General features: G+C 50.0%; 5 protein-coding genes and 1 non-coding gene across 10 annotated transcripts; 4 read left to right on the forward strand and 2 right to left on the reverse strand.

Annotated features, from left to right (window-relative positions):
- LOC117892194 (guanine nucleotide-binding protein subunit beta-like protein 1) lies at positions 1 to 1,202 on the forward strand. The gene is made up of 3 exons (XM_034798285.1): positions 1 to 193; positions 261 to 774; positions 827 to 1,202. The coding sequence occupies exons 1-3, from the start codon at positions 56 to 58 to the stop codon at positions 1,144 to 1,146; spliced, it is 972 nt and encodes a 323-aa protein (XP_034654176.1). The 5' UTR covers positions 1 to 55; the 3' UTR covers positions 1,147 to 1,202.
- On the reverse strand, positions 1,199 to 12,044 carry LOC117892188 (probable serine/threonine-protein kinase DDB_G0267686). 3 transcript variants are annotated; one of them, XM_034798276.1, is made up of 4 exons: positions 11,685 to 12,044; positions 10,337 to 10,457; positions 3,903 to 4,383; positions 1,199 to 3,342 (listed from the first exon to the last, which is right to left on the reverse strand). In XM_034798276.1, the coding sequence occupies exons 2-4, from the start codon at positions 10,445 to 10,447 to the stop codon at positions 1,352 to 1,354; spliced, it is 2,583 nt and encodes an 860-aa protein (XP_034654167.1). In that variant the 5' UTR covers positions 10,448 to 10,457; positions 11,685 to 12,044; the 3' UTR covers positions 1,199 to 1,351. The 3 variants fall into 3 exon arrangements, with proteins under 3 accessions (XP_034654167.1, XP_034654168.1, XP_034654166.1); XM_034798277.1 differs by lacking the exon at positions 11,685 to 12,044 and having other exon boundaries at positions 1,199 to 2,587; positions 4,195 to 4,383; positions 10,337 to 11,645; XM_034798275.1 differs by lacking the exon at positions 11,685 to 12,044 and having other exon boundaries at positions 10,337 to 11,644.
- LOC117892191 lies at positions 2,470 to 23,589 on the forward strand. 3 transcript variants are annotated; one of them, XM_034798279.1, is made up of 7 exons: positions 2,470 to 2,512; positions 18,094 to 18,324; positions 19,885 to 20,842; positions 20,906 to 21,436; positions 21,476 to 22,072; positions 22,132 to 22,258; positions 22,319 to 23,589. In XM_034798279.1, the coding sequence occupies exons 2-7, from the start codon at positions 18,292 to 18,294 to the stop codon at positions 22,707 to 22,709; spliced, it is 2,637 nt and encodes an 878-aa protein (XP_034654170.1). In that variant the 5' UTR covers positions 2,470 to 2,512; positions 18,094 to 18,291; the 3' UTR covers positions 22,710 to 23,589. The 3 variants fall into 3 exon arrangements, with proteins under 3 accessions (XP_034654170.1, XP_034654171.1, XP_034654169.1); XM_034798280.1 differs by having other exon boundaries at positions 20,906 to 21,379; positions 21,434 to 22,072; XM_034798278.1 differs by having other exon boundaries at positions 20,906 to 22,072.
- Positions 13,527 to 13,598, forward strand: Trnaw-cca. The gene has a single exon. It is a non-coding gene; the product is annotated as a tRNA-Trp (tRNA).
- Positions 13,783 to 14,308, forward strand: LOC117892197 (LYR motif-containing protein 2). Its single transcript, XM_034798289.1, has 2 exons — positions 13,783 to 13,939; positions 14,005 to 14,308. The coding sequence occupies exons 1-2, from the start codon at positions 13,901 to 13,903 to the stop codon at positions 14,236 to 14,238; spliced, it is 273 nt and encodes a 90-aa protein (XP_034654180.1). The 5' UTR covers positions 13,783 to 13,900; the 3' UTR covers positions 14,239 to 14,308.
- On the reverse strand, positions 14,236 to 16,211 carry LOC117892193 (membrane-bound transcription factor site-2 protease). The gene is made up of 3 exons (XM_034798284.1): positions 15,976 to 16,211; positions 15,488 to 15,919; positions 14,236 to 15,432 (listed from the first exon to the last, which is right to left on the reverse strand). Exons 1-3 carry the CDS (start codon positions 16,048 to 16,050, stop codon positions 14,419 to 14,421), a joined length of 1,521 nt encoding a protein of 506 aa, XP_034654175.1. The 5' UTR covers positions 16,051 to 16,211; the 3' UTR covers positions 14,236 to 14,418.
- Positions 23,590 to 23,697: the final 108 nt, after the last annotated feature.

A 23,697-nucleotide genomic window follows, 5' to 3' on the forward strand; every position in this document is an offset into this window, starting at 1 on the left:
GAAAACCACGAAGCAAAACCAAAACAACGCACTTAAAAATTAAATTAAACAAATAATGGCTGTGCTACCACCAGATCCTGTCTTCAGCCTACGTTCCCCGGACATGGGCGCCGTGAATTCGGTGTGCTTCCAGGAGAACGAGCGTCTGCTGGCTGGCACACTCAAGGGCAGTGTTTTCCTTTGGGATCTACAGGTAGATTGTTGCTTCAAAACAAAAACAAAATGCTCCGAAATCAACTGAAAGCACGTTGCTCTGACAGACAAACCGCTCGGCGCTGCACTTTGAGGTGGGCAGCGATCCCATTACCAGCCTGCATCACACATCCGATCGCCTGGTGACGCAGGAGAAGGGCGGCACCGTCACCATGTTCTCCATTGGCAACAGCAGCTACGTGAAGGAGCACAGCATTGTGGGCAACCACCTGGGCTACTGCCGCTCTGCGCTCTACATGAACACCAGCAACACCAACGAGCAGCTGCTGTTCTATCCCTGCGAGGAGTCGTCCATTGGCGTGCTGCACGTGACAGATTCGGCTGCCCCGACCCAAATGCTGGTGCCGGACGATCCGCAGCTGCCCAAGCTGGGCGCCGTCACCTGCTTCAAGCCGTTCGACTGCGCCTCCTCCCTGTTCCTGCTGGCCGGCTACGAGTCCGGCCACTTTCTCACGTGGGACATCAGCTCGGGCGTCATGGTGGATGTCGTGGAGCTGGCCACAGATGCCCTGACCGTGGACTACGACCCCATTACGAATCGGGGCATCGTTGGCGGTGCCAGTAAGTGTGTGCCGGCGTTTCACTGGCGCCCTTAAATCTTGTTCTCTTGCAGCGGACAAGCTGACGACGTTCAGCTACCAGCGGCCATCGATGCAGCTGCAACCCGGCTCGGAGCTGTGCATCAAGAATCCGGGCGTCAACTGTGTACGCATACGCGCCGACCAGAAGGTCTTTGCCAGTGCTGGCTGGGACGGTCGCATACGCATATTCTCGTGGAAAAGCCTGCGACCGCTGGCCGTGCTCACGCAGCACAAGCAGGGCGGCGTCATGGATCTGGCCTACTCCCGCCAGCCGGTGGCCATGTGGCATGCGCCCATTATGGCGGGTGCCGGCATGGATGGCCAGATATCGCTGTGGGATCTATACAATTGAAGGAGCACAGGGACTGCTGTCGTTAAGAGTTCAAATTATACAAAACTGCAAATTAATAATTTAAATTGTTATTTATTTAAATTCTTCGAGCACTTTGTGCTCCGCCATTCGCGCCTCTCTCTCTCTTACACATACACACGTCATTCATGGATAAATTATACATGGTAATATTTTTGATAAGTTCTACTATTAATTCTACTAAAATTTACTTTTTAGCTTTAGCATTGCCGCTTCCCTGGCTATTGCTGTTGTTTATATTATTGCACTCCACGTCCTCGTCCTGTTGCTGATTGTGGCCGTCGCTCGGCTCCAGCTCTCGCAGCGCCATCTTCTGGAAATCGCAGTCAATTATGCGTTTACGCTTGCGCAGCGGTCGACTGCATTCGGAGGCAGCGCTGCTGCTGTTGCTGCTGCTGCCCGCAGGTGTCGCTGCAGCTGGAACGGAAGCTGCTGCTGAGGCTGCGTTTGGCTCTTCTTTGGTTTGGTTTAGCGTCCGTTTGCTTTGCAGTCGTGTAATTTTCAACTTGGGCAGTTTCTGGCTGTCCTGATTGCTCTCCGATTGCGTTTCGTCGCGCACAATGCAGTGTGTCTCCTGCGAGGAGTTGGCATCTGTGGCCGGCGATGAGGACGCAGGCGACGACGGCGAAGCGGAGGCTGGAGAAGCGCGGCCGGCAGAGCTTGTCTTTGGTATGGATTTCTTACCCTCATCATCATTGTCATCGTCATCATTGTCATCATCGTCCACCTGAACATCTTCATCTTTCTCCTTCTCATCCTCCTCCTCCTCCTGCTCCAGCTGCTCCTCCTTGAGCTGTGGCGTTGGCATCGTCGCTTTCTGCTCCTCTTCTGGCGCTGCATCCTGCCGCTGCTGCTGCTCCTGCTCACTCCTTGACTTGCTGCAGTCCAGTGGCTGTGGCTGCTCCTCCTTGCTCCGCCGGCTCGTCGTGGCCCGCTCCTCGTCGAAGCGCTTCCGCTGCTCGGGCGTCAGGTGCGCCTTGTAGAAGTCCATGACGGGCAGCGGCACGGGAATGGGTATGGGCAGCGGTATGATTATTGGATACGGCACCATCACGGTCACGGGCGGCACCGCGCCCAGCATTGCCCCGAAAGCACCCAGATGCTCGGGCAGCTGTGCCTGTGGCATGGGCAGGCCAAAGGGCGGCGGAAATGCTCGCGGCATCATGCCGTGCGGCGGCGGCATAAAGTGATGAGGCGGCGGCGCGGGATGCCTGCCAAATGGCAGACCCATCGGATGCCCATTGGGCGGTGTGGCAAAGTAGCTCGGGGGTATGGCAGTTGGGCCCCTGCCCAGCACCTGTTGTGGCACCACGGGCGGTGGCTGCTGCTGCTGCTGCTGCTGTGGGTGGTGGGGTTCCGGCATGGGCGACAGAGGAGGCAACGGCACGCTGGAACCGGAAAAGTCTGCGCTGAGCGTCGGTGGCTGCTGCTGCTGTTGCTTCTGGAGCATGCTGGCCACCGTCTCCGAGCCGGAGGAGCAGGAGCCTGGTCCACGCAGCGGACGCTTGCGCCGGCCATGCTTGAGTCCCGCGTCCCGACCTGAACCCAAGGAGCTGTTGCTGTTGTGTTGGTGCCGCTGCAGCGGTGGTGGCGGCGGTGGCGGTGCAGCTGCCGCTGGAGCGGGACTCTTCTGTGCCAGCAGCTTGGACACAGGCGCCACTGAGATCAAAGGTTTGCTCGGATTACTGGGCGGCGTGACGCTGGGCGAGCTGCGCTTTGCGTTGGGTGTGGCTGCCGTGCTGCGCTCTGGTGCTGCTGGTGGTCCCGGCGACACCGACACCGTGGACGCGGGCGAGGCCGAGCGACTGCGGCAGTTGCGCAGCCAGAGATCCGGCGTTATGAGACCCGCCTCGCTGCCCGCCTCCATGGCCTGGTCCCGCAGATGCGGATTCATGTCCAGATGCGCCTGCGTCTCGTTGCAGAAGATTTGCATCTTGTACTGGTTGAGGCACTTCTCCGAGCAGAACTGCAGCTGCGAGGCGCCGTCCTGGAAGTCCACGTAGCTGACGGCATGCCGCACATGCTTGCACCAGTCGCAGGTCTTGGCCTTCTTGAAGCACGCCCTCCGGCTCTGCGTGAAGCAGGACTCGGAGCAGTAGCGCGGCCCATCGCTGCTCGTCAGATAGTCCGGCGCATTCTCGGCAATCGGTCGATGGCACCAGCAGCAGTTGTTGTAGTCTGCAACGAGAAATTTGAACATTAGCCAAGGGCAGAGAGAGAGAGAGCGGTACGGAGTCCTGAAAGTTACACTCGCTTGGGCATCCTGCCAACAATGTTTAGCCTGCAATATCCAATGCCCAAATGTGAGCCCCTGCTGGAGGTTACCATGCTCCATCCTGGCCCTGTCTTTTCTTTCGCACAAATTTTGTAAACCATATTTGGAGCTTAATGAATCGGTTATTCGATAATGCAGGCAGCTCCAGCGCAAAGAGTTTGTTTTGGGAAGTTCTCAAAAGTTTTTCCCAGCTGCCGACTTATCAAATTCCCAACCAAAAACAAGAGAAAGCTCCAGCTCCAGCTCCGACAAGCTGCCCCTGCAGGCCGTAAGTGTAATACCCTCTGAGCGAGCTGCCAAGCACAAAACTGAGCAGAACTTGCAGCAGGCATTGAAAGTGAATGCGGACACACATTCCCTTTCCTGCCTGTATTTGTTTTGGGCCAGACTGCAGCTCGTTCTTGGGCTGCCGTGCGCTCGAATTACTTGCTGCTGCTCTAAGCCAGACAGGACCTGCACTCACCTATTTTCTCCTCTGTGGGCGGCACAGCCAGCCCCGCTGTCGTGGCCGGCTTGCCGATTGAGTTGGGACTCTTGGAGTCATCCTCCCGCGAGCTGCGCGTGTCATGATCCGAGGGCGTCGCCGTTGTCGTTCGATTGCAATTTTGCATTCCTCCGACCTTACGGCCAACGGCATTCCCATTGCTGCTGCTGCTGCTGTGGTTGTTGTTGTTGTTGTTGTTGTTGCTATGATAAGCGGCGGCCAGTGAGGTGCGACTGCTGCGCAGTAAACCAGTGCGACGCCGCTCCAGCAACTGTTGCTGCTGCTGCTGCTGCTCCTGGTCCTGCTGCTGTTGCAGCTGGTGCTGTTGACTGGCCGCAGCCGCAGCGGCGGCACTCTGCAGCAGACGCGATGTCTTGGCGGTTAGATCCAGGCGATCCACATCGACGCCATCGAAGCCGTACCAGCCGAGCAGCTCGTTCATGGTGCTGTGCGCGAATTCCTGGAACAAAGCAAGACACAATGAAGGGAGAGGAGTCTTTGTACATAAATTGATGACACGGAGACAAAGCTTCCCCGCCGATAAGCAGCTGCAACAGCAGCAATTCAACACCGCAAAAAGTATTCTGTGGTGGCAGGCAGGTGTTGTCGCTGCTTGTGGCAAGAAAAGAGAAAGGACGTGCTTCGTTCACTATTTAATTGTTTAAACATTTGCTTAAATCTTGGCCGCCTAACGCGTTGACCCTTCGAACTTTAAGCGTCCAATTAACGGCATTCAGCAGAGAGCAGCATGTGGGGGGGCGGCTCAGCACTGCAATCGATAGTCTTTGCGTATCAGAGGCAAACAAAACAAGCAGACACACACTCCCAGACACACACTCCCACACACACACGTGCACACCCACACCCACTGGCGCTTCTATAAGGATATCAGTGGCCAGTGGAAGCAACGCAAAAATTCATTATGGCCAGCGGGCTGGGCAGGTTGTAGGTTTCGGGCAAGCTTTCGGCTGTGTGGAATTTGCATCTCTCCCTTTTGGGCACTGCACTTTGGCAGGGGAAGGGGAAGACATGGATACCCCAAAGTGTGTGTGTGTGTGTGCGTCTCTGTGGCTGAGTCTCTACAGTGAAATAAACATCTCGACTTGCCTCAGCCTTTGAAGTTTGCTCCTTTTTGGCCATAAACAGATGAAGATGTGTGTGTGTGTGTGTATATCCCTCTATGTGTGTGTGTGTGTGTCTTGTGAACATTTTCACACAATGCTACACAAATCACTGGCCACGTCTCGGATTACAATTGAGATTCTCGCATTTAATGGCTTAGACATTTGCAGTCTTCGGGCCAGACGAGCCTTAAATTTCCGAAAATCTTCATCATTTTGTGGCTCTGCTTCTCAGGAATATGACACATTGCTCATACGCCACGTGGACATCGTGACAGTTGGCGCAGCTCGTTAATATTCCACGGAAAATGGCTACAAATTGGAGAAGTCTGTAAGATGATGCCCCAAATGCAGCCAAGATGAATCATCCATTCCATTCCATTACCAACCCGCGAGCCAATAGACCAGCCAGCCAGGACACCCGATACGGTGTGCAAATTAAGCGGTGCTGCCAACTTGCTGACAAATGCAAGTCGTCTAATAACAACCCTACCCTACCCCCCTCCTACCTATCTCTCTCGCTCACTATCGCACACTCAATCGCACCGCACACCGCACACCCCGCAGCACGCAGCTCGCAGCTCGCAGCTCGAGTGTCAGTGACAGAGGGGCACCAATTCAGGTTTTGTGCGTTGCCGTGAAAAGAGTATTAACAATTCGCACGATAAAAATCTCTGGTATGACGAGCGAACCGACTGCCTGCCCGTATCGATTACATGCCTCAGGTGCGACCTCGTCCACTGGGTGGGGGGGAGGCTTGGTAACTGGCGAGGAGATCCGTGGCCAGAGAGCAGCGAGAACGACGCACGCTTGTCTCAAGTTCAGTTTTTATTTTTTTGTATTTTGCATTTTGCAGTGCCAACTGTGCGGTAATCGGAGGAGCGCACCTTTCCCCTCTCTCTCTCTCTCTCTCTCTTTCTCTCTTTCCTTTCTGCTCATTATTATCCCATGCGCCATCTCCGACTCTAACTCCATCGCTCTCCACTCACTCTCCTCGCTCTCTCTCACTCTCTCGCGTGGGCACTGTCTCTCGGCTTTTAGTATCATTTGTCTGTTAATTTATGTTCGGTTTTTAATTTCTGATTTGTGCGTTCGTTCGTTCGTTCGTTCGTTCGTTCAGTTTTCCTGCTCCAGCTGCCTGACAGTTGCTCAACGGACAGACAGAGAGACAGCCAAAGCTGGGAACTTCAGGCTTCAGCTTCAGTCCGCATGAAATTCTATACCGAAATGCGAATAAAAATCAATTAATTAAAAGTTGAAATTGAATGCCGTCTGTTGTTGTTCTTGTTGTTGTTGTTGTTGCCCCTGCTGGAGTTTGCATCTGATTATGCCTGTGCCTCTGCTCTCTGTTTCGACACAAGTCGAAACACTCGCACATATCCCACCATAATAATTCCAGTTTCAGTTCCAGTTCCAGTTCCAGTCTGTTGTGCAACAAGATCCCCTCTCGCTGGATTCGTTTTTCTTTTCTTTTCATTTCATTTCACTGTTGCTCGTTCTTTCGTAATTATTTTGCTGGAATATTCGTATCTTGTGGATACATTTGCCAATTCCAATACTCAGCCCTCAGACGTTCTGCCTCGTCTTGGCTCGCGGCTCAAGTTTGTTCAGCTTTTTTTGTTCGTTCTTTGCTAAAATCTCAACTTACAAAAACATATCAGATTTTCATTTTTATTATGAATCGCAATGAACCAAACCAAACCAAACCAAAGCCAACCGACTTGACGAGAACTGAGGCACTGGGAAACTGCGGACCAAGTTTCGGTTTCTGTTTCTTCCACAAAACTCGGACCCAAGGGAGACTCTTTGTTGTGCAGAATATTTCTATGCGATCGGTGGATAAACTTCCTACATATTTCTGACCCAGTTACAGCTGGAAGTTCCATCCAAAGTTATCCGAGTGGGCGTATTCCCTGCATTGCATTGGAGGCTCTTCGGAGCCACATTAATACACGTCTACGGTTACGGTTGCTGGCAAGGAAACCTAATAGAATAATGTAAAGTACACGACAACGACAACGAGGCTGGCAGTGGCTAACAACGACAACTGCGAGAGAGAGAGAACGAAGACAGCAGCAGCCGGGGGGAGCACACACACACAGTGGGGCGCGGTATGGGCGCGGGAGAGGCAACCCAATACGCTTATAATAACTCACCCTGAACCCAGTAAACTGAGCTGAGCTGAGACGAGAGCTGTGTGTGCCCAGGCCGGAGGAGCTACAACTAAAACCAAAACTGCAACAGAGCAACCAGAGACGGTGTCCGAGCCCAGACCACCCCAAAAAAAAGAGTACGAGTACATAGAGCAGATATACATATGTATATGTGCGAGACTGTGCATAGTATATAGGGAAAAATGACACCCCAATGGCAAGAAATTCTAGAATTACTATACGCTAGTTTTTCCACAGTCGAGCTGTAATCGAATATCGATAGCGAAGGATTGAATGTCGCTTCGCGCGCGCGTCCTTCTTTCCAATTCTTACATGACATACTTGGCCTTTGGCTGCTGCTGCTGCTATTTTTTGTTGTTTTTTTGCTGCTGCTGCTGCTCTGGTAATTTGATATTTTATTTTATTTTAATGTACATTCTATATGCCACTCGATATAGCGCCAAGAAATCATCTATCTATGCTCAGTAGAAGACCCTTCGGCGCTGCTTTATTTACTGCCAATGGAGCTCTTACTGCCACAGGTGCAGAGGCAGTGCTGCCTCCCTGCTGCTCCTGCTGCTGCTGCATAGAGTCGTATTCCCTTGTGTCGTCCTTTGTTTGCCCATCAGTGGCTCGAATTAATTTAACGCTATATTAATTTGAGCCATCAGGGAGAGGCTGCAGCAAGTCGCATGCCATCGCTCGCCTGTCATCCAGCAGCCAGCCAGCCAGCAACTGGCAGCCAGAGCCATGTCATGTGCTGCGCTGCTCCAACGGGTGCCTCATGTTACGTCCGGAAGGGGGCAACCAACTACATATCGTTGCCTCGCTCTCTCCGCTCTCTCTCCACTCGCTCTTCCACAGGCTTTGAGCTCTGGTTCGCCCCTGGTGTTTTGTGTAGAATTTATCATATTCTATTTTGTTTGTAATTCAATCTTCGGCGTTGTTATTAAAGTTCTGCTGCTGCGGCGTCATTCGAGCTGCTCCTTACCACCCAAACCCCCCATGGCAGGCTCTGAGTGGCCCACGTTGTCATTGTGCCGACCCGCTCCAACGTGTGGGTAACCCAATCCTGCACGCCCTGCGCCCTGCGCCCTGGGCATGGGATATGCGACGAGGCCGGCAGCACTTAACTGTGGGATGTGTAGCTGTAGGTGTAGCTGGTAGGTGTTCAATCGACTGCTGCCACTGTGGCTGGGAATTACTAAAATAGTCGCACGGACTACGCTGTAAATTGGAGTTTAAATTAAAGTCCAAGCTACTCTCAAATATTCTGTAACTATTTTTCTATTTTTAGTTATTCTTTTGCCATGCATAAACACAACCCATTGCTGTTGCCTGAAGCTCCTTCCTTACATCCTTTTGTTTCATAACGTTCAGCCTCCGCTCGACAGCAGCCTGACGCGGAGCCCTTGAAGCGTATCGCATGACATAAACCTCTCGAATTGCACCCATGCGCCGCACTCCTGTTCCGCCATTGATTAATTATTTCGTGTGTGTGTGTTTCGGCTACCCTTGGAGTCATTATACCTGTAGATGCCACAATATTTCGGCTGCAAATGCAGCTTGTAATTACGGAGACTGAAACGTAAACTGAAACTGCCTCTGGCATGGTAAACGGTATCAAAATTTCAATAATTTGAATTGAGACGAGTATCTTTGTGTGCTCGAAGGGATTGCCAACCTAGGGGACAGATATAAGTATTTAATTGAATCAATTTAAGCAACTTTCTTCCTAGCTTAAGTCCTATCCAGTGGCTTTCGAATTAAATGAATTTATAACAGCGATTCGTAGCCATTTCAAACATAACCCAGACCTAGTTCTACGCACACAAATCCTTTCCATGCAATAAATTCGCCATTTGTTAAACTTTTAAGCGCTGAATCCACCCACCCGACTGTCAGCCTGCACAGCTCGGCGCTTACTGGGGGCTTCGTCGGTTCTCAAGCAGCTCACTCATCATACACAAATTTGTGTTGTGTTGTGTGTTGTGTTGTTTTCGTTATGCTTTATTATAATAAGTATCAGTTGGCGCAACTGCAGGCCGTCGGCTATAATTTCGATTCAGCGATCACATTTCACGTGCTGCAAAAATGTTGCTGTGGGAGATTATGTGTTGCTGTTGCTGTTGTCATTGCCGTCTCCCTACCCTTCATACACTCTCGTCTCTTCTGTGGCATTAAATTAATTTTGCTCATTTGGCGGATAAGCACCAGCAACAGGGGAGAAGCAGCAGCAGCAGCAGCAGCAGCAGCAGCTGTGGCGCGGGCGGGCGGGTGGCAGTGTGTCTTTCTGCGTAAAATTTGCAACCCACTCGGACTCGTACTCGGAATCGGATTCGGATTTATATTCAGCACAACTCCCCGCAGCTCAGTCACTCCAGCTCACTCACTGGAGCACTCACTGGCGCGCTCACTCGTTAAAATGATTATAAAAATTCATCAATATAGGGTTTCCGACCACTCGCACTCGGTTTACAATGTACTTTACATCCATGAACGAACTTTGTTGGCGAAATCTCGTAATCGCTGCAACTTCGTTGCGAACTCCTGTTACAAATGACGGACCAGGACCCGCTCCTACCAGCACTAGGGGCCTGGACGTTGCCCTGAAATTTCTGCTGCACTTTTCTAAATGTTCGCCACAGCTCAACCAGCAACATTCTCATCAGAATAATTGGAATTTAGCATTTAAAATGGAAAACTGAAAACTGAGACGATTTGGATCTTCTTTTTTGTTGTTTTTTGGTTGCTTGTGGCCCAGACTAATGATGTGAGGTATGAAAAATAAAATTCCAGTGCATGGGAATCCCTACAGGAAAAATATGAAGAATGTTTTCTTCAAGTCTTTAATAAATTCTGATTAGAAATTGGATATTCCATAATGAATGGAATTTAGTCGCTCTGCGTGTGGGTGTTATTCACCTTTGCCATCGAAGAGCACAAAATTCGAAAACAAATACTCAAAAATCAAACATTACGACGAAGGAAAATTATATTTATTTTTAAAACCAATGCACACTTTTCCCACCGTACCTTGTTGTCATATTTTATTTATTGAATGCCACAAATTCGCGTTTAATGTGCGAACAGGGGTAATTAATTATATTATGATGAATAAATGTGACTTGTGGCTCACCTTGATCTCATCGCTGGGCAGTTCCTTTTTGATTTGCACGGGTCCGGCCACGTTTGCGGCGCCACCAACGCTGGCATCCCGGGAGCTAGACGGGGACGTTTTGGCGGACATTTCTTCGTGGCTGGAACACAAGACAGAAGACGCCAAAGGGGTCAAAGGTGGATTGCAAGCAAGCAGCAGCACGTAGAGATATTTATAGCTGGCCAAGTCATTGATCTTGCCACTGTAAACAACTGAACTTTCGAGTACATCAATCAGTGGATCTGTGGGGGTACTCCATACACTCCACCCATTCAACATAATTAATTACAGAGTCGCAGCTCCAGCTACAGATACTTGTAGATACTCTTCTTTTTTTTGGTTGCCGCTCTTTATTGGGCTCTCTGCTTTGCATATTGTTTCGCATCCATTGGATACGCATGCAAGAGGCAGAATCACACGGCGATATATTTATACACCGCGCCGAGTATCTTTGTATCTCCTCAGCTACACGTACACATATTGAAATGTATCTGTGTGTGTGTGTGTGCGAGCGTGTTCGCTTGGCGCGCACTTTGGTGTCTTGTAATTTAATACCTCAAACGAAACGCTACCACCTATCCTATCGCATAACACACACACAACAGACTACAAAAATTCAACTTTATATTCAAAACGAAAAACAACAAATCAACAATGTATCTGTAGCTGTAGCTGTAGCTGTGTGGTAGAGTTCTGAAGAAATCAGACGGAAAAAGACAAAAATGTTTGCAAACTAAAAGGGGAAGTTGAAGTAATTGGAATCCATCCTGCATGGGAATTCTGTTTGTATGCCAGTGTGCACACACATAAGCGGAAATCTTTCTCATATAATGGACTCTTTTTTGTGGCACAAATTAATCAAATCCCACCCACAAGGGCAGAGAATTATCCCACAAATTATATCGAATATCCAGTTGGGATTTCCATGTTCCATTGTTCTTCGTTCTTAATCCCATAAGTATACATATATCTGGCCGATCTTCATCATTCCTGATTGCCTTGCCCCATTGAAAAACATTTCACATTGCGATCGCGCTTCGCCTTGTGCTGCTTCTTGCTTTCATTTTGGCTTTGTTTTTCTTTTGAGAACTTTTTCGCGAAAACATTTCAATATCCAACTCAAACTGAAAACGAAATGCAACTCAATGTACACAATGGTGCGGTGAGTGAGGCATTATCATTTTGAATAATATAATTCTTAAGGTCTTTTTCTTGAGCGGTGTAGAAATTTTCCAATGCAGCACACAAGTATACGGAGAGTATATTCCAAAAATAGCCAGATATTTTCATCATTATATTTTTGGTATGCGCTCCGCTCCTCACTCACAATTGGCCTTTCCTCTGCGTCGTACTCTCGCTCTCTGCCTCTGCCTCTGCCTCTGCCTCCGCCTCCGATTCTCCTTCTTCTTTTCACTGTGTTTCGAGTGTGTGTTTTCCGCTTTGGATTTTCCGCCGTTACAACGAGCAAACGAGCGAGCGAACGTCAAGGAAGCTCATGCACCATGCTCATTTTCATTTTCGTTTTCACTTTCCACTTTCCCACGCACACAAGCACACGCGGTCTAGCGTTGTTTCAAAATAAAACCGTTTCGTTTCCGATTCAGCAGAAAGCTTCTTAAGACTGTTTCGTATGCGCTCGCGTCCATGAACGAACCAACCAACCGACAACCTCCGCGCTTAACGAACATATGACGCCGCACAGCCATCGGCATGCGGATTTGTACTGGTCTCTGCTGCTGCTGCGAACGCTGCACAGTGGGGCCTGCATCCATTTCAGCTTGCTAAATTAATTTCAACTGAACGAACCAAGATATCTTCATGAAATAAATTGCATGGTGGCCATGGTCCTACAATGTCCAAAAGCTTTACAATAATTGTTCATAGTTGAACTTTGATTACTGTGCCTATTTGCATTAAATTCAAGTTATATATTTTTTTTACGATAAATTAAGTTTTTTTGGTTATTTCGCTACCTTTTTTGTAAGCAAATTATAGGTTTAAGAAATTATTGAAAAATGTTTCGACACGCCCACTGTGCGCTGCTGTTGCTGCTGCTGCTTCGACTGCGCTGCTGTTGTTGGGTCTGCGTTTGCGCAGCTGTGGGTCGCGTCTGTCTGCTGATGACGTATGGGGCTGTGTTCGGGCCCCCATCGCCACCGTGCCTGCTCTGTCTCTACGATGACTAAGGAGATGTTTGCCGCCTCCTCTCTTTGCATAATTTCTCTGCACTTTACAGTTAAAAATAAATTGCATCATTTCACCTGCGTTCGTTTTGTTCTGGCTCGGAAATGCAAGGGGTATGCTATGTCCAATTTCTGTTTTAATTTTGCACAAAATACTCGTGCTGTCCGCTGACATGGCCAGCAGAGAGATCTGAGAGATTTTTAGTGGGAAATTTATTGGTGTGGCGGGGGGGCAATGCAAGTAATTCTGACAGCCAAAAAGGTCACACAAGTAGGAGGTTTGTCATTCAATGGAGGGGAAGATTCATAATATTGTTGGGCCCTGTCACTGGGTACTACCATTAATAAGAGTATGGGAATGGGACGGCTTAAAAACAGTTGGCCATGAGAAGGGGCTGATAGGCGAATACTTACCACCAGGTAATACCTAGCACTAAGCACCAGTTTTGATAGTGCCAGTGCCAGTGGCAGTGCCAGCACCGATCTCGGTGCCAGTCCCTTAAAGACAATTGAATCGCTTAAGTAGAACATTATAATCAGCGACACACACACAGCAGTGGGAAGCAGAAGCAGAAGCAGCTGCCGTGTCAATCAAGAAACACTTCAATCATATAGATAAATGTAGCATTTAATGCAATTAATTTAAAACATTTGAACAAGAGCCAGCTAAATGTATTGTTAGAAGGTGCTCCCCACGTGCGTGCCCCCGTCGCACCCACCACCAGGCTTGTGGCCCAGCTAAACATAAGTTTGAAATACTTTTGACTGACTCATTAGCGACGGTCGATGAAAATTGCCGTTTACACATTAATTGTTGCTGACTTTTGGCCACCTCATACCCCAAAAGTGTTTAATTTCAGGTATTTTCATTTTTTATTATCTATTAATCTTAAATTTCCCAATTGAATGTTTCTAGCTATTAATAGATTAGGACAAATAGACTATAGTGGGCTTAAGTAGGCTATTGGGACAGGATCATTCCATGTGACTCCGTGGCGCAACGGTAGCGCGTCTGACTCCAGATCAGAAGGTTGCGTGTTCAAATCACGTCGGGGTCAATTTGAGTGAAATCTTTTTTTTCCTTTTCTTTCCATGGCGAGTATTGTTGTTCAATTAAAATAACTAATTACATTATTATTTTTTTATGATTGCAAACAAATTTAAATGATTTTTTAGTTAGAATCTGCTTTTCAAGCCATTTTAATCGATAATCGACCATAAGCCATCGCTGCCATCTCTAACCAGGTGCACAGCTGGTAAGCCAGCTGTTTATGTTTTGGTTTGCAATTAATTGATAGTCTTTAGGAAAAGGTGAAAATTATCAGAATTACAAGCCAAAGGACAAGAATGAAATGCTAACATGTCAAAGGTGCCGAAAGTTGCGCTCAATTTGAAGCAGGTAAGCGGATAAGTTCATTGCAAATTTAAGCAGTCACTGCCATGTATTCCTCCACCACATTGTAGTTTATGCTGCGCCAGGAAGTGCTGAAGCTGTACCGGGACATCTTTCGCACCATTCGCCAAGTGCCGGACAAGCACAGCCAGGCGGAGCTGAGGGCGTGGGCACGGCACGACTTCCAAACGAACCGCGCCCAGAACGACGAGGTGGCCATCAAGATGCTGATGCAGCACGGCCGACGGAGCCTGACTGAGCTGAAGACCAGCCTGCAGCTGAGCGGAGTGAGCGAGGAGAAGTGAGGAAAATGCCTGTTGACTTTATTTGTTTGAGCTCGACAACAATACGAAAATAAATACGAGGTAAAACTAACGACTATGACAAAAAGCTATCATCTTTGAGGTGCTACAATTCGCTGTGTATGAAAGTGAAATAGCAGTCTAGCGTCCTGAACTGGAGTTGAACTCCAGCTTCCAGTTGCTCTATATGAGCGGCCTGAGAAAGCTGAGCCAGGCGACTTTGAGCAGGGCCAGGCCAAAGAGCAGGGAGCCCACGCTGGTGATTATCACCGAGATTAGGTCACGCTTGGCACGCTGGTCCACCTTGCCCACCAGAAAGCTGTGTATCACCGTGCTAGTGATGTGTGCGCCATCGAAGCCGAAGCACGGAATGGCGTTGACCAGAGCCAGGCCAATGCTGAAGACCACGTTGTACTTGAGCAGCAGGAACCAGGCGTCCGGCCAGGCGGCACTCAGGAACCTGTAGCGCGGCACAAAGGCTGAAACATCCACCGTGCGCGTCACATCCCACGGATGGCCCACATAAATGACCGGCGGTAGCTTTTCGCCATTCAAATTCTGACGCTTGAACGTCATGATGGCGGTTACGTTGCGCATCAACGGCCGCAGGCAGAAGCCCTCTGAGCACAGGCCCGATGTGCAGTGCTCGGTGACTTCCTCGAGGGTGCGTCGCACATTGAGGCACACATGCTGGGGCAGCTCCACGGGCACATCGCCGTTCACATCCTCCACCACCTCGAAGCAGCTGACATTCGGGTTCAGCTCGTCGCAGCACTGCAATTGTCCATCGACGCTGTGGTGCGAAATGGCGCTGCTCTCGTCGTTGAGCTGGATAAAGTCCGCGCTCACGCAATAGCCCACCCTCTTCTTCATGGCGCTGTACAGGCAGGCGTGCCAGCTTTCCTCGCTGGTAACCGGACAGCCGTTCACCTGCGTGACCAGGTTGTCCACCTTCAGTCCGCGCTCCCCACGCAGCGGCGACTTGCGGGTCAGCTCCGTGACTATCACATGTTCGTTGTACACAAAGAAGGGGGACATGGTGATGCCCACCGTCGAGATGAGCAGATAGCAGATGCCGGCAAACAGAAAGTTGTGCCAGATGCCAGCGCACAAGACGCGCAGCTTCTTGAACCACCGCAGACTATTGAGATGATCGTGCGAGAGCTCTGTGTAGGCCATCGGCAGGCAGTAGAAGAACTGCAAAATGGATTTTGGGAGTTATTTTAGAGTTCATTCTGTGTCGGGGGCTCACCTTAATGCCAAAACCAGTTACGGGCACATCCTCCAGCACGGCCGCCATGGCGTGACCCATTTCGTGGACCAGCAGGCAGAGCACAAGCGTTGTAATATAGTAGCCAATCTCCTCGAGTGGCAGGTTGACGCCGGGCAGCAGAATCTCCAGCTGCACTGGCACTGAGGCGGCATACGGCGTGCTGGTGTCCGCCTCGCCGCCACTAAATATCGTAATGATGAGCAGTATGATGCCAATGGGCAGCAGGGAGAAGGTTAACAGCACGCCCACATTGAAGCTGGTGACCAGAAAGTTGCGAGTACAGCTGTTTCCGGCCGATCCCCAGCGAAGCAGCATCCGATTGAAGGCGTTCGTGTGCCAGTGCAGGCTCATAAAGTTCACAGTCAGTCCGGTGTTCTTCAGAAAAGTATCGTATGGGTAGTGCATGCAGCTCTGTCAAGGATAGGACATATTCAGCTACAGAATTTCATCTTGGTCTGGCTACTTACTTTGAAGAAGCGATCGAAAAAGTATAGAACGCCATAGATGGACGTCAGCACCACGAAGAATGTCACAGGATCCATTATGATGTCGTCCGGGCCGGGTCCTACAAGTTCATTGATGCGGGGCAGCCTTCCTGGCAGCCGGTAGGCTTGCGTTCGGAATTGTTGCTGGTTTTATACATGAAGTAACTAAATAATAACTATATAATAGAACTATTTAATTGTTTTATACAGCTGCAAGCAGTGTGACCGCGGAATTTTCGATAATATACCGACAGACCCACGGAAATATACCGAAATATACCCTTGCAGTTTCAAAATATACTTTAAATATACCGTGAATCTTAAATCATATTCCTTAATTTTGATGTTCTATTTGATATTGCTAGCTAGTTAAGAGTTTCCGCGCTAAAACTATAATTTTATACGCTTTACCAATCAACTCTCCACGAGCTTTCACGACTTTCTTTTGTTTGAATGCTTATAAATTAGGTTTAAAACTAAAAAGGTCAACCAACAAAAATAGCATAATATAATATTTGATAATTTAATATTTTGGCCCTTATTTATTTACAAGTGTACTAACTAGAGGTGACTCGACACATTCCCCAATCAATCTGATGATGTTGTTGTGCGGTGCTGCCGCGTAAATTCGAATCTACATTCCGGAAATGAAAACAAAAAACAAACTCTTACTGGATTATCGAGCAGATGAACGTTTATACACATTCAACACACCTTAGTAAACATGTCAACAAAGAAAAAGATGCCAAGGCTGTCAGTTGAAGACAATCGACGTCCGAGTTGGAGAAGCAAATTTTGTAATGCCCGACTAATGACGGCTTACGTTGGTGGCGTATCGGCAGCGGTGGGTATTTTGGCGGCATGTCTCTTCCTCAGCGTCAAAGGGCACAAAGGAAGCGTTAAGGTCTTCTGGACATGCAGCGGTATTGCATATTCGTTGACATCGCTGCTGCTCATTTATGGGACTCTCAATGTTAGCGCAGATTCATGATTCACGGCAGTCTTGACAATCCCCGTTTTTATTTTTCAGAATCGTCGTTACTTGTTTGTGCCATGGGTGATGTTCATTCTGATGGGACTGGCCGCCTATACAAAGGTTTTTGATGGGATATTCGGTGCGCTTATGATAGGCCTTCTGCTGTCAGTGTTTATCAATTTTCTTTTCCTTGGCATTGTGATTTATCAGTACAGAACGCTTAGTCGTTTGAGCAATTAAATATTCAATTATTGCACACTTATTACAAATATTAACACTGCTTCCATTGCACAACAGTTCTGAGAACAAATACAATATAGCATAATGCTAGCGAATGGTTATGTATGGCGAGTGATGACTGTAGATTCGTCAGCTGCTCAGCGGCGGCAGGAGGAGCAGCCAACAAGCGGCGAAATGTGGCGAGCAAAACAAAACGAATAAAGTGCATGAAAGCGCTCTCCCTCTCTCACGGAAACTCAACTCCACCTCACTCGCGTCTCGAACTCACCTCAAAGTCAGGCTGCGTGGACAAAGGACGTCGCAAGCTTAGCAGAGCAACGGAACTTTCGAGGGAGAGCAACAGCAACGAACAGACGTCTCAAAGTTAAAGGTTGCAAAGGACGCCTGGGTGTCGCGAAAACTAATTTCATTTAGCCAAACGATAAAAATATTAACGAAAAGTCTGTGCACCTCCCGTGTCCTCGTGCTGCCAGTTGAATTTTTGTAATTGCCTAAAGCGGATAAGTTGAAAGTAACAAAGTGAAATTTCGCACGTATCGATTTGTTCCAAAAACTGCATTTTGTCAAACACACACACACACACACACACGCGGTCGTTGGGTGTGCGCTTGTGCTGCAAAGAAGACAGAGAAAGACAGAGAGAGAGAAACCAGGAAACAGCTGCTACGACAACACCAAGCAAAGCAACAATTGAAAGATGACGCCATAGAAGTGCTTCCTGGTAAACCCCCGCCCAGAGCATTCCCAGCATCAGCATCACAGAACAAGCTTCGCACTCGGAAGATCCAACACAAAGACGCAACCACAAACGATTCTGTGCCAAAGCGTAACTAGGACCACCACGAGGACAGCGGACAGGGCGGACAGGGCGACTGCTGACGGAGCAGACGGCAGATTCGGAGGAAACTGGGCCAACCGGGGAAGGCCCGCGCTCCGCTCGGTATTTGTGCACTCGGCGGGTACCACAGCAGAGACAACCCAATGCATTTGGGTGTACAACAACAACGCCCCAAGCAACACCAACAACAACGCGAGCAACAAGAGAAACACCAGCGGCGATTCAGGTTCAGTAAAGGACGCCAATGTCATCCCTACAGCGTGACTGGAATTTGCAGGTGAGCCAAAGGAACGGAGCTCCCTTTCCACTGGAGTGGGCCAAGCACAAAGCTATTGAGGTAGCACTCGTGGGGGGGGGATTGAGGCTTTGGTGAGCATGCGCCGAGGCGCGTGTCATAGGTAAACATTGTAACCCAACCAGAGATTGGGTCAAGCATTACATATGCTGCCACATGCTGGCCCCGCAATAACACATCAGCAGGTCAGGTCAGCAGGTACTACGTCCACAAGTGATCCATCTCAATCAGCACACACCCGGGGAGAGACGCCTGCCAAGCCCTCAGTGCGCTATTTATAGAGTTCCATCAATTGGATGAACATTGGAGTGGCCACAGGCAGAGGCAGATAGACACTGAGACACAGAGACTACCAATTAAATGGTTTTTGCGCTTCAACAAGTTGTGTGTGCGTAAGCCACCCACTGCCTTGGCCGCACACAGCCAGGGGATAAAGTTTTCCTTTTCAGCTAAGACCTTGTAAATGTTGCGAAATTGAAAAGCGAAACGCCCCCCCACACTCACACTCACACACACACACACTGCTTGTTCCTGACAATTTAGGCCGGATTACAGCTGACAGGCGGGAGCACAATGGCAGCCTAGGATCTGACATTCGACAAGGTCACAGGGACAGAGCCTGGGGGTGGCTTCTGGATGCTGTGTGTGAGTCATGCTGTTGCAGTCAGCGCTAAATATGTTGCATGCGCCTTATTTACGCAATCATTTGACGCCACCGATGGATGATATGGATGTGGCACGTAGAGGACTTCATTAGCGGCACGTTTCTGCCGTGACAGGAGACGAAGAGACGAGCCCACGCAGTTGCCTGAAAGTAGTTTGTGGCTTCGGCTTACCTGACGGCCACTCGATACGCTTCATGTCTTCATTTATGAGCGATATAATGATGTGGCAGTAGACACAACTAAGGCAGTGGGAAGCCACCCAACTGACATGTCTTTGAAGGTTAGATAAGGTTGATGGATCTTATCGCGTGGCGATAGCTCGCCCTCGCCTTGCACTTGACCCTGAAGAGTCAACACAAATTGGCAGTTTGTTGGCAGGGCAGAGCAGACAAATGGAAAATGCCCAGACGTCATGCCAACACAGCATGCACTCGGGGCAACTTATTGCATCGATTTAACAAGCAACAAAATACAGGTACGGGTACGGGCACAGGTAAATCCCAGCCCAATTTCGCGGGTAATTACAATATCAAATGCAGCTGGGAGCAGCAGCATGGGCAAGGGTGAAAAGTTAACTCAATTAAAGCAAAGTTAAAGCAAAGTTACAGCAAAAACCATTGCATATATTAGGGCGCTGCAGCGATGTCGTCTGGCGCTCGCTCCTTCGGGGGCTTGCGTGCTTTCGTGACATTTCTTGTAACCACGCAAATTAGACTAAACGAAGCCAGTTCCTTGTTCCGCCTACAGTCAATTTGTCAACAACTTTTGAATTTATGGCCATTTAATCAACTCTTTTTGGTAGCCTTGAAGAAGGGTTTCTCCTCTTTCCGTTTCTGATTATATTTTAATGATCTTCTCGCTTTGTGTCTCTTTTTAGGGTTCCAGGGGATCGATTTACTGCGCGAGTGAACCGGACCCAGCTGGTGGAGTCCAGTACGAGTCGGGAGGGTTCATTCTCAACACGAAGCCAGCGGCCGGCTCCAGCTCCGGCGTGGCACTGGGCGCAGGTGCGGGCGACGGTGGCGGTGGATCGCTCTTTTCGATTGTGTCGGCGCCACCCGCACCGCTGCCCACAGTGCCCGCCGTTGTGGTGCCGCTGGCCGAACTGGATGTCAAGCAGATGGAGTCCCTGTGCCTGCCCTCGATGTCACCCTCGCCGGCCCGGCGCCCCGCCACCCTCTCGCTGGACGCTCCCTGCTGCCCGCGCACCCTGCACGCCAGCCTGCTGGAGCACCAGATCTCGGAGCTGGAGGAGGACGACAACGAGAACCTGCTGACCGTCTCCAGCATCACGGCACGGCCGTTGATAGCCAAATCGCACGAGCTGCGCAGCAGCCGCAAGACACAGCAGCAGTACGGCAACGGCAACGGCTCCCAGACGGCGAAAAGCAAATGCATTCGCAGGGCCAAGGAGCGGGATCGAATCGTGCAGCGACGCAGCAAGCCGCTGGCCAAGGATCGCGACTCCTCCACAACGACAACGGAGAGCGGCGGCGGCAACTTGGAGCCGCCCGACGGTGGCTATGGCTGGTTCATCGTCTTTGGGGCCTTCTCCGTGCAGTTCTGGGTGGCCGGACTGGTCAAGTCCTACGGCGTGCTGTACGTGGAGATAATGGAGACATTTCCCAGCTCCACGGCCACCGTGGCGTCCTGGATACCGGCGATACTTTCGGCTCTGTGCCTGGTGCTCGCACCCCTCTCGAGCGCCCTGTGCCAGCGTTTCTCGTGCCGCACCGTGGTCTTTGTGGGCGGCATCTTCTGTGCCATGGGCATGATGCTTAGCTACTTCGCCACCAGCCTGGTGCATCTGCTCTTCACCTTTGGCATACTCACGGGTGAGTGTCTGTCTCTGTGTGTGTCTCCCTGCGCTTTTCTAATCTGTTTTCCCTTCGCTGCAGGCATTGGCGGTGGGCTTTCGACTACGCCGGGCATCGTCATTGTCTCCCAATACTTTGACACGCACCGCGCCCTGGCCAATGGCATCTGTGTGTCGGGCACGGCCGCTGGCAGCTTCATCCTGCCGGTGCTGATCAAGCATTTGGTGGAGAAGTGCGGCTTCCATGCCACGCTGCTCATCCTGGGCGGCTGCATGCTGCACGTCTGTGTATCGGCGATGCTTTATCGTCCCATCAGCGCGTATGCGGACCAGGGCCAGGCACAGGCCGTAGCGGAGGCCGCCGAGAAGCCGCTGAATGAGGACATTAACCCCAGCACAACGGGCATACTGACCACCTCCACGTATCTGGACACCTGCGAGGTGGTGGGCGACAATGAGCTGAGCGACAAGTTCATCGAGCATCTGTTCCTCGAGGAGTCCAAGAACCACCTGAACTACTACACCAGCAAGCAGCCAGCGGCGGGGCCAGCACCAGGTGAGTGCAATGGGAACTCTGGGCAGCGGCCCTCACTACTGTTGCATTCGCCAGCACCAGCAGCAGCAGCAGCAGCCGCAGCAGCAGCAGCAACAAACGACAAATCAGCGCAGGAGAGCGATGATGAGGTGAAGGACATCATTGGCGAGACAACCTTCATCAAGCCCATGAAGAAGGTGCGCAGCTCCGGGCTTCTCCACTCTGTTGAGGATCTGAGCACCGACTCCACCTGGGTCTACCGCAAGCACTCGGGCACGGACTCCAATCGCGGCAGTCGCCGGCGTCGCAATGTCTTCGCCAACGATGAGGTCATCTCGAAGATTCAGGCCCATCTGGAGCGACCACTGTCGCCGCCGAGCGTCGTCAGTCGGGGACTCAGCAAGAGCATGGAGATCCCCACGCCGGTGAGCAATCTCAGCGAGCTGAAGCAGCAGCAGCTGTCGGACAGCGGCATCCTCGACTCCCAGCTGGTGGAGTCTGTGAATGGCGATGGCGCTGCGGACTTTGCCGACGATGATGATGATGACGATGAGGAGCAGCTGCCGCGCACCTGCTGCGAGCGCATCGAGATGTATTTGGACATTAGTTTGCTGCAGGAGCCGCGCTTCATCCTGATGACCCTCTCCGTCACACTGATGTCCGTTGGCTGTCCCTACATGCTGTACTATCTGCCTGCCCATGTCATCTCCATAGGTTACGTCCTCCCACAGCTCCTTTCCCAACAGCTTTGTTTTGACTCTCCTCTTCCGTAGGCTACAACAAGAGCGAGGCGGGCTATTTGGTGGCCATCAGCGCTGTGCTGGATCTTTGTGGTCGCCTGGGCCTTGGCTGGCTGTCGGATCTGCAGCTCTTTGATCGCAAGAAGACCTACACCCTGTGGTAAGTGTAGAAATCTACCAAAATTCATGGCATAACCCTCGACTTTCGATGTTCTTTCAGCATTTTGGGCGCCGGCCTGGCTGTGCTCACCATTCCCTTTGCCAAGACCCTGATTCTGGTGGGTCTCTCTGCCGCCGTTTATGGTCTCTGCCTGGGCAGCTGGTACGTGCTGATGCCCGTGCTCCTGGCGGATGTCTTTGGCACGGACCGAATCAGCTCCAGCTATGGGCTGGTCCGCATGTTCCAGAGCATTGGCGCCATCTCGGTGCCGCCGCTGGCTGGTCTGCTGCGCGATCTCTCCGGTGACTATGAGATCTGCTTCTACTGCATGGGCTCCTGCATGGTGCTGGGCTGCACACCGCTCATCGTGTGGTCCATTCTGGAGGCGCGCAATCATCGACTGTTTGTGCAGGGCGAGGAGGACTGCGAGGATGACTGCGAGGATGCTTAGGTTACGGATTGTGTTGCGGGTTACTAATTAGTTGGCTGTCGTCGCCCCACCCCCATAAGTTAAACGTGTTTTTAGTAGCCAAGAGCAGAGATATCCAAAGAAAAGGAGAGTTCTCGTAGCGAGTATCTCCATAGTTGTGTTCCTGAGTTTCAAAGTTGCGAAATGCCTCACCGATTCTAGCCACAATCCACTACCAAAAAATCAATTACAAATTGTATTAGCCCCAAGGTGAATTTAATCTCTGTGCGAGTGGTGAATAACGCTGACAGAATAACGGACAGCGTCGGCTTGTGCGTAAATTCACCTTGCTCCAGCTTCAACATCCTCCTCTCTCGCACTCACTGTCTATACATACAATATATTATATTATATTTATCTATAAAAAGGGTTCTATGTATCCCTGTAGCTTGTTATAGTTTCAGTTGAGCACAAACCAGATCGTCCTCTGCAGATAAGACATGACTAGAGACGAGATTTGATGGAAGAGAATCCAAACCTATGAAACAAACAAAACCTACTGAGCACCAAAACGTTGCGCAAAAAGAACTGAGTTAAAAAAAGACATGACAAAAGAATCAACTACCCGTTTATAAATAAATAAATAATATAATATAATAAATAAATGAAGCGAACAAGCTATAACTCCATGGACTACCCCACGTGTTGCCATGATCCAAAAGAATATTAACAAAATACTATAGGGACTAGGTACACGCATATGCATATAACCCATATCAGAAATTGTTTTGCCCCGCACTTGGCGTGGGTCTATGTCTATCCTATAATCACCAACATCGCGTTGCATTAATCTAGTTGTATGTAATATAGTTGTTGTGAGACATTTACCCCTACAAACGGAAACTAACAAATAAATACAAAAATCAAATAAATCCAAAAATGGAAAAGTCTTTCAGTTCTTTCACCGAATCACTGACCTGGCCATGACCCCAATTGCTTGTCATTTGTTATGCTAAACACAACTACATGA

Source organism: Drosophila subobscura, chromosome E (genome assembly GCF_008121235.1).
Source record: "Drosophila subobscura isolate 14011-0131.10 chromosome E, UCBerk_Dsub_1.0, whole genome shotgun sequence".
Classification (NCBI taxonomy): Eukaryota; Metazoa; Arthropoda; class Insecta; order Diptera; family Drosophilidae; genus Drosophila; species Drosophila subobscura.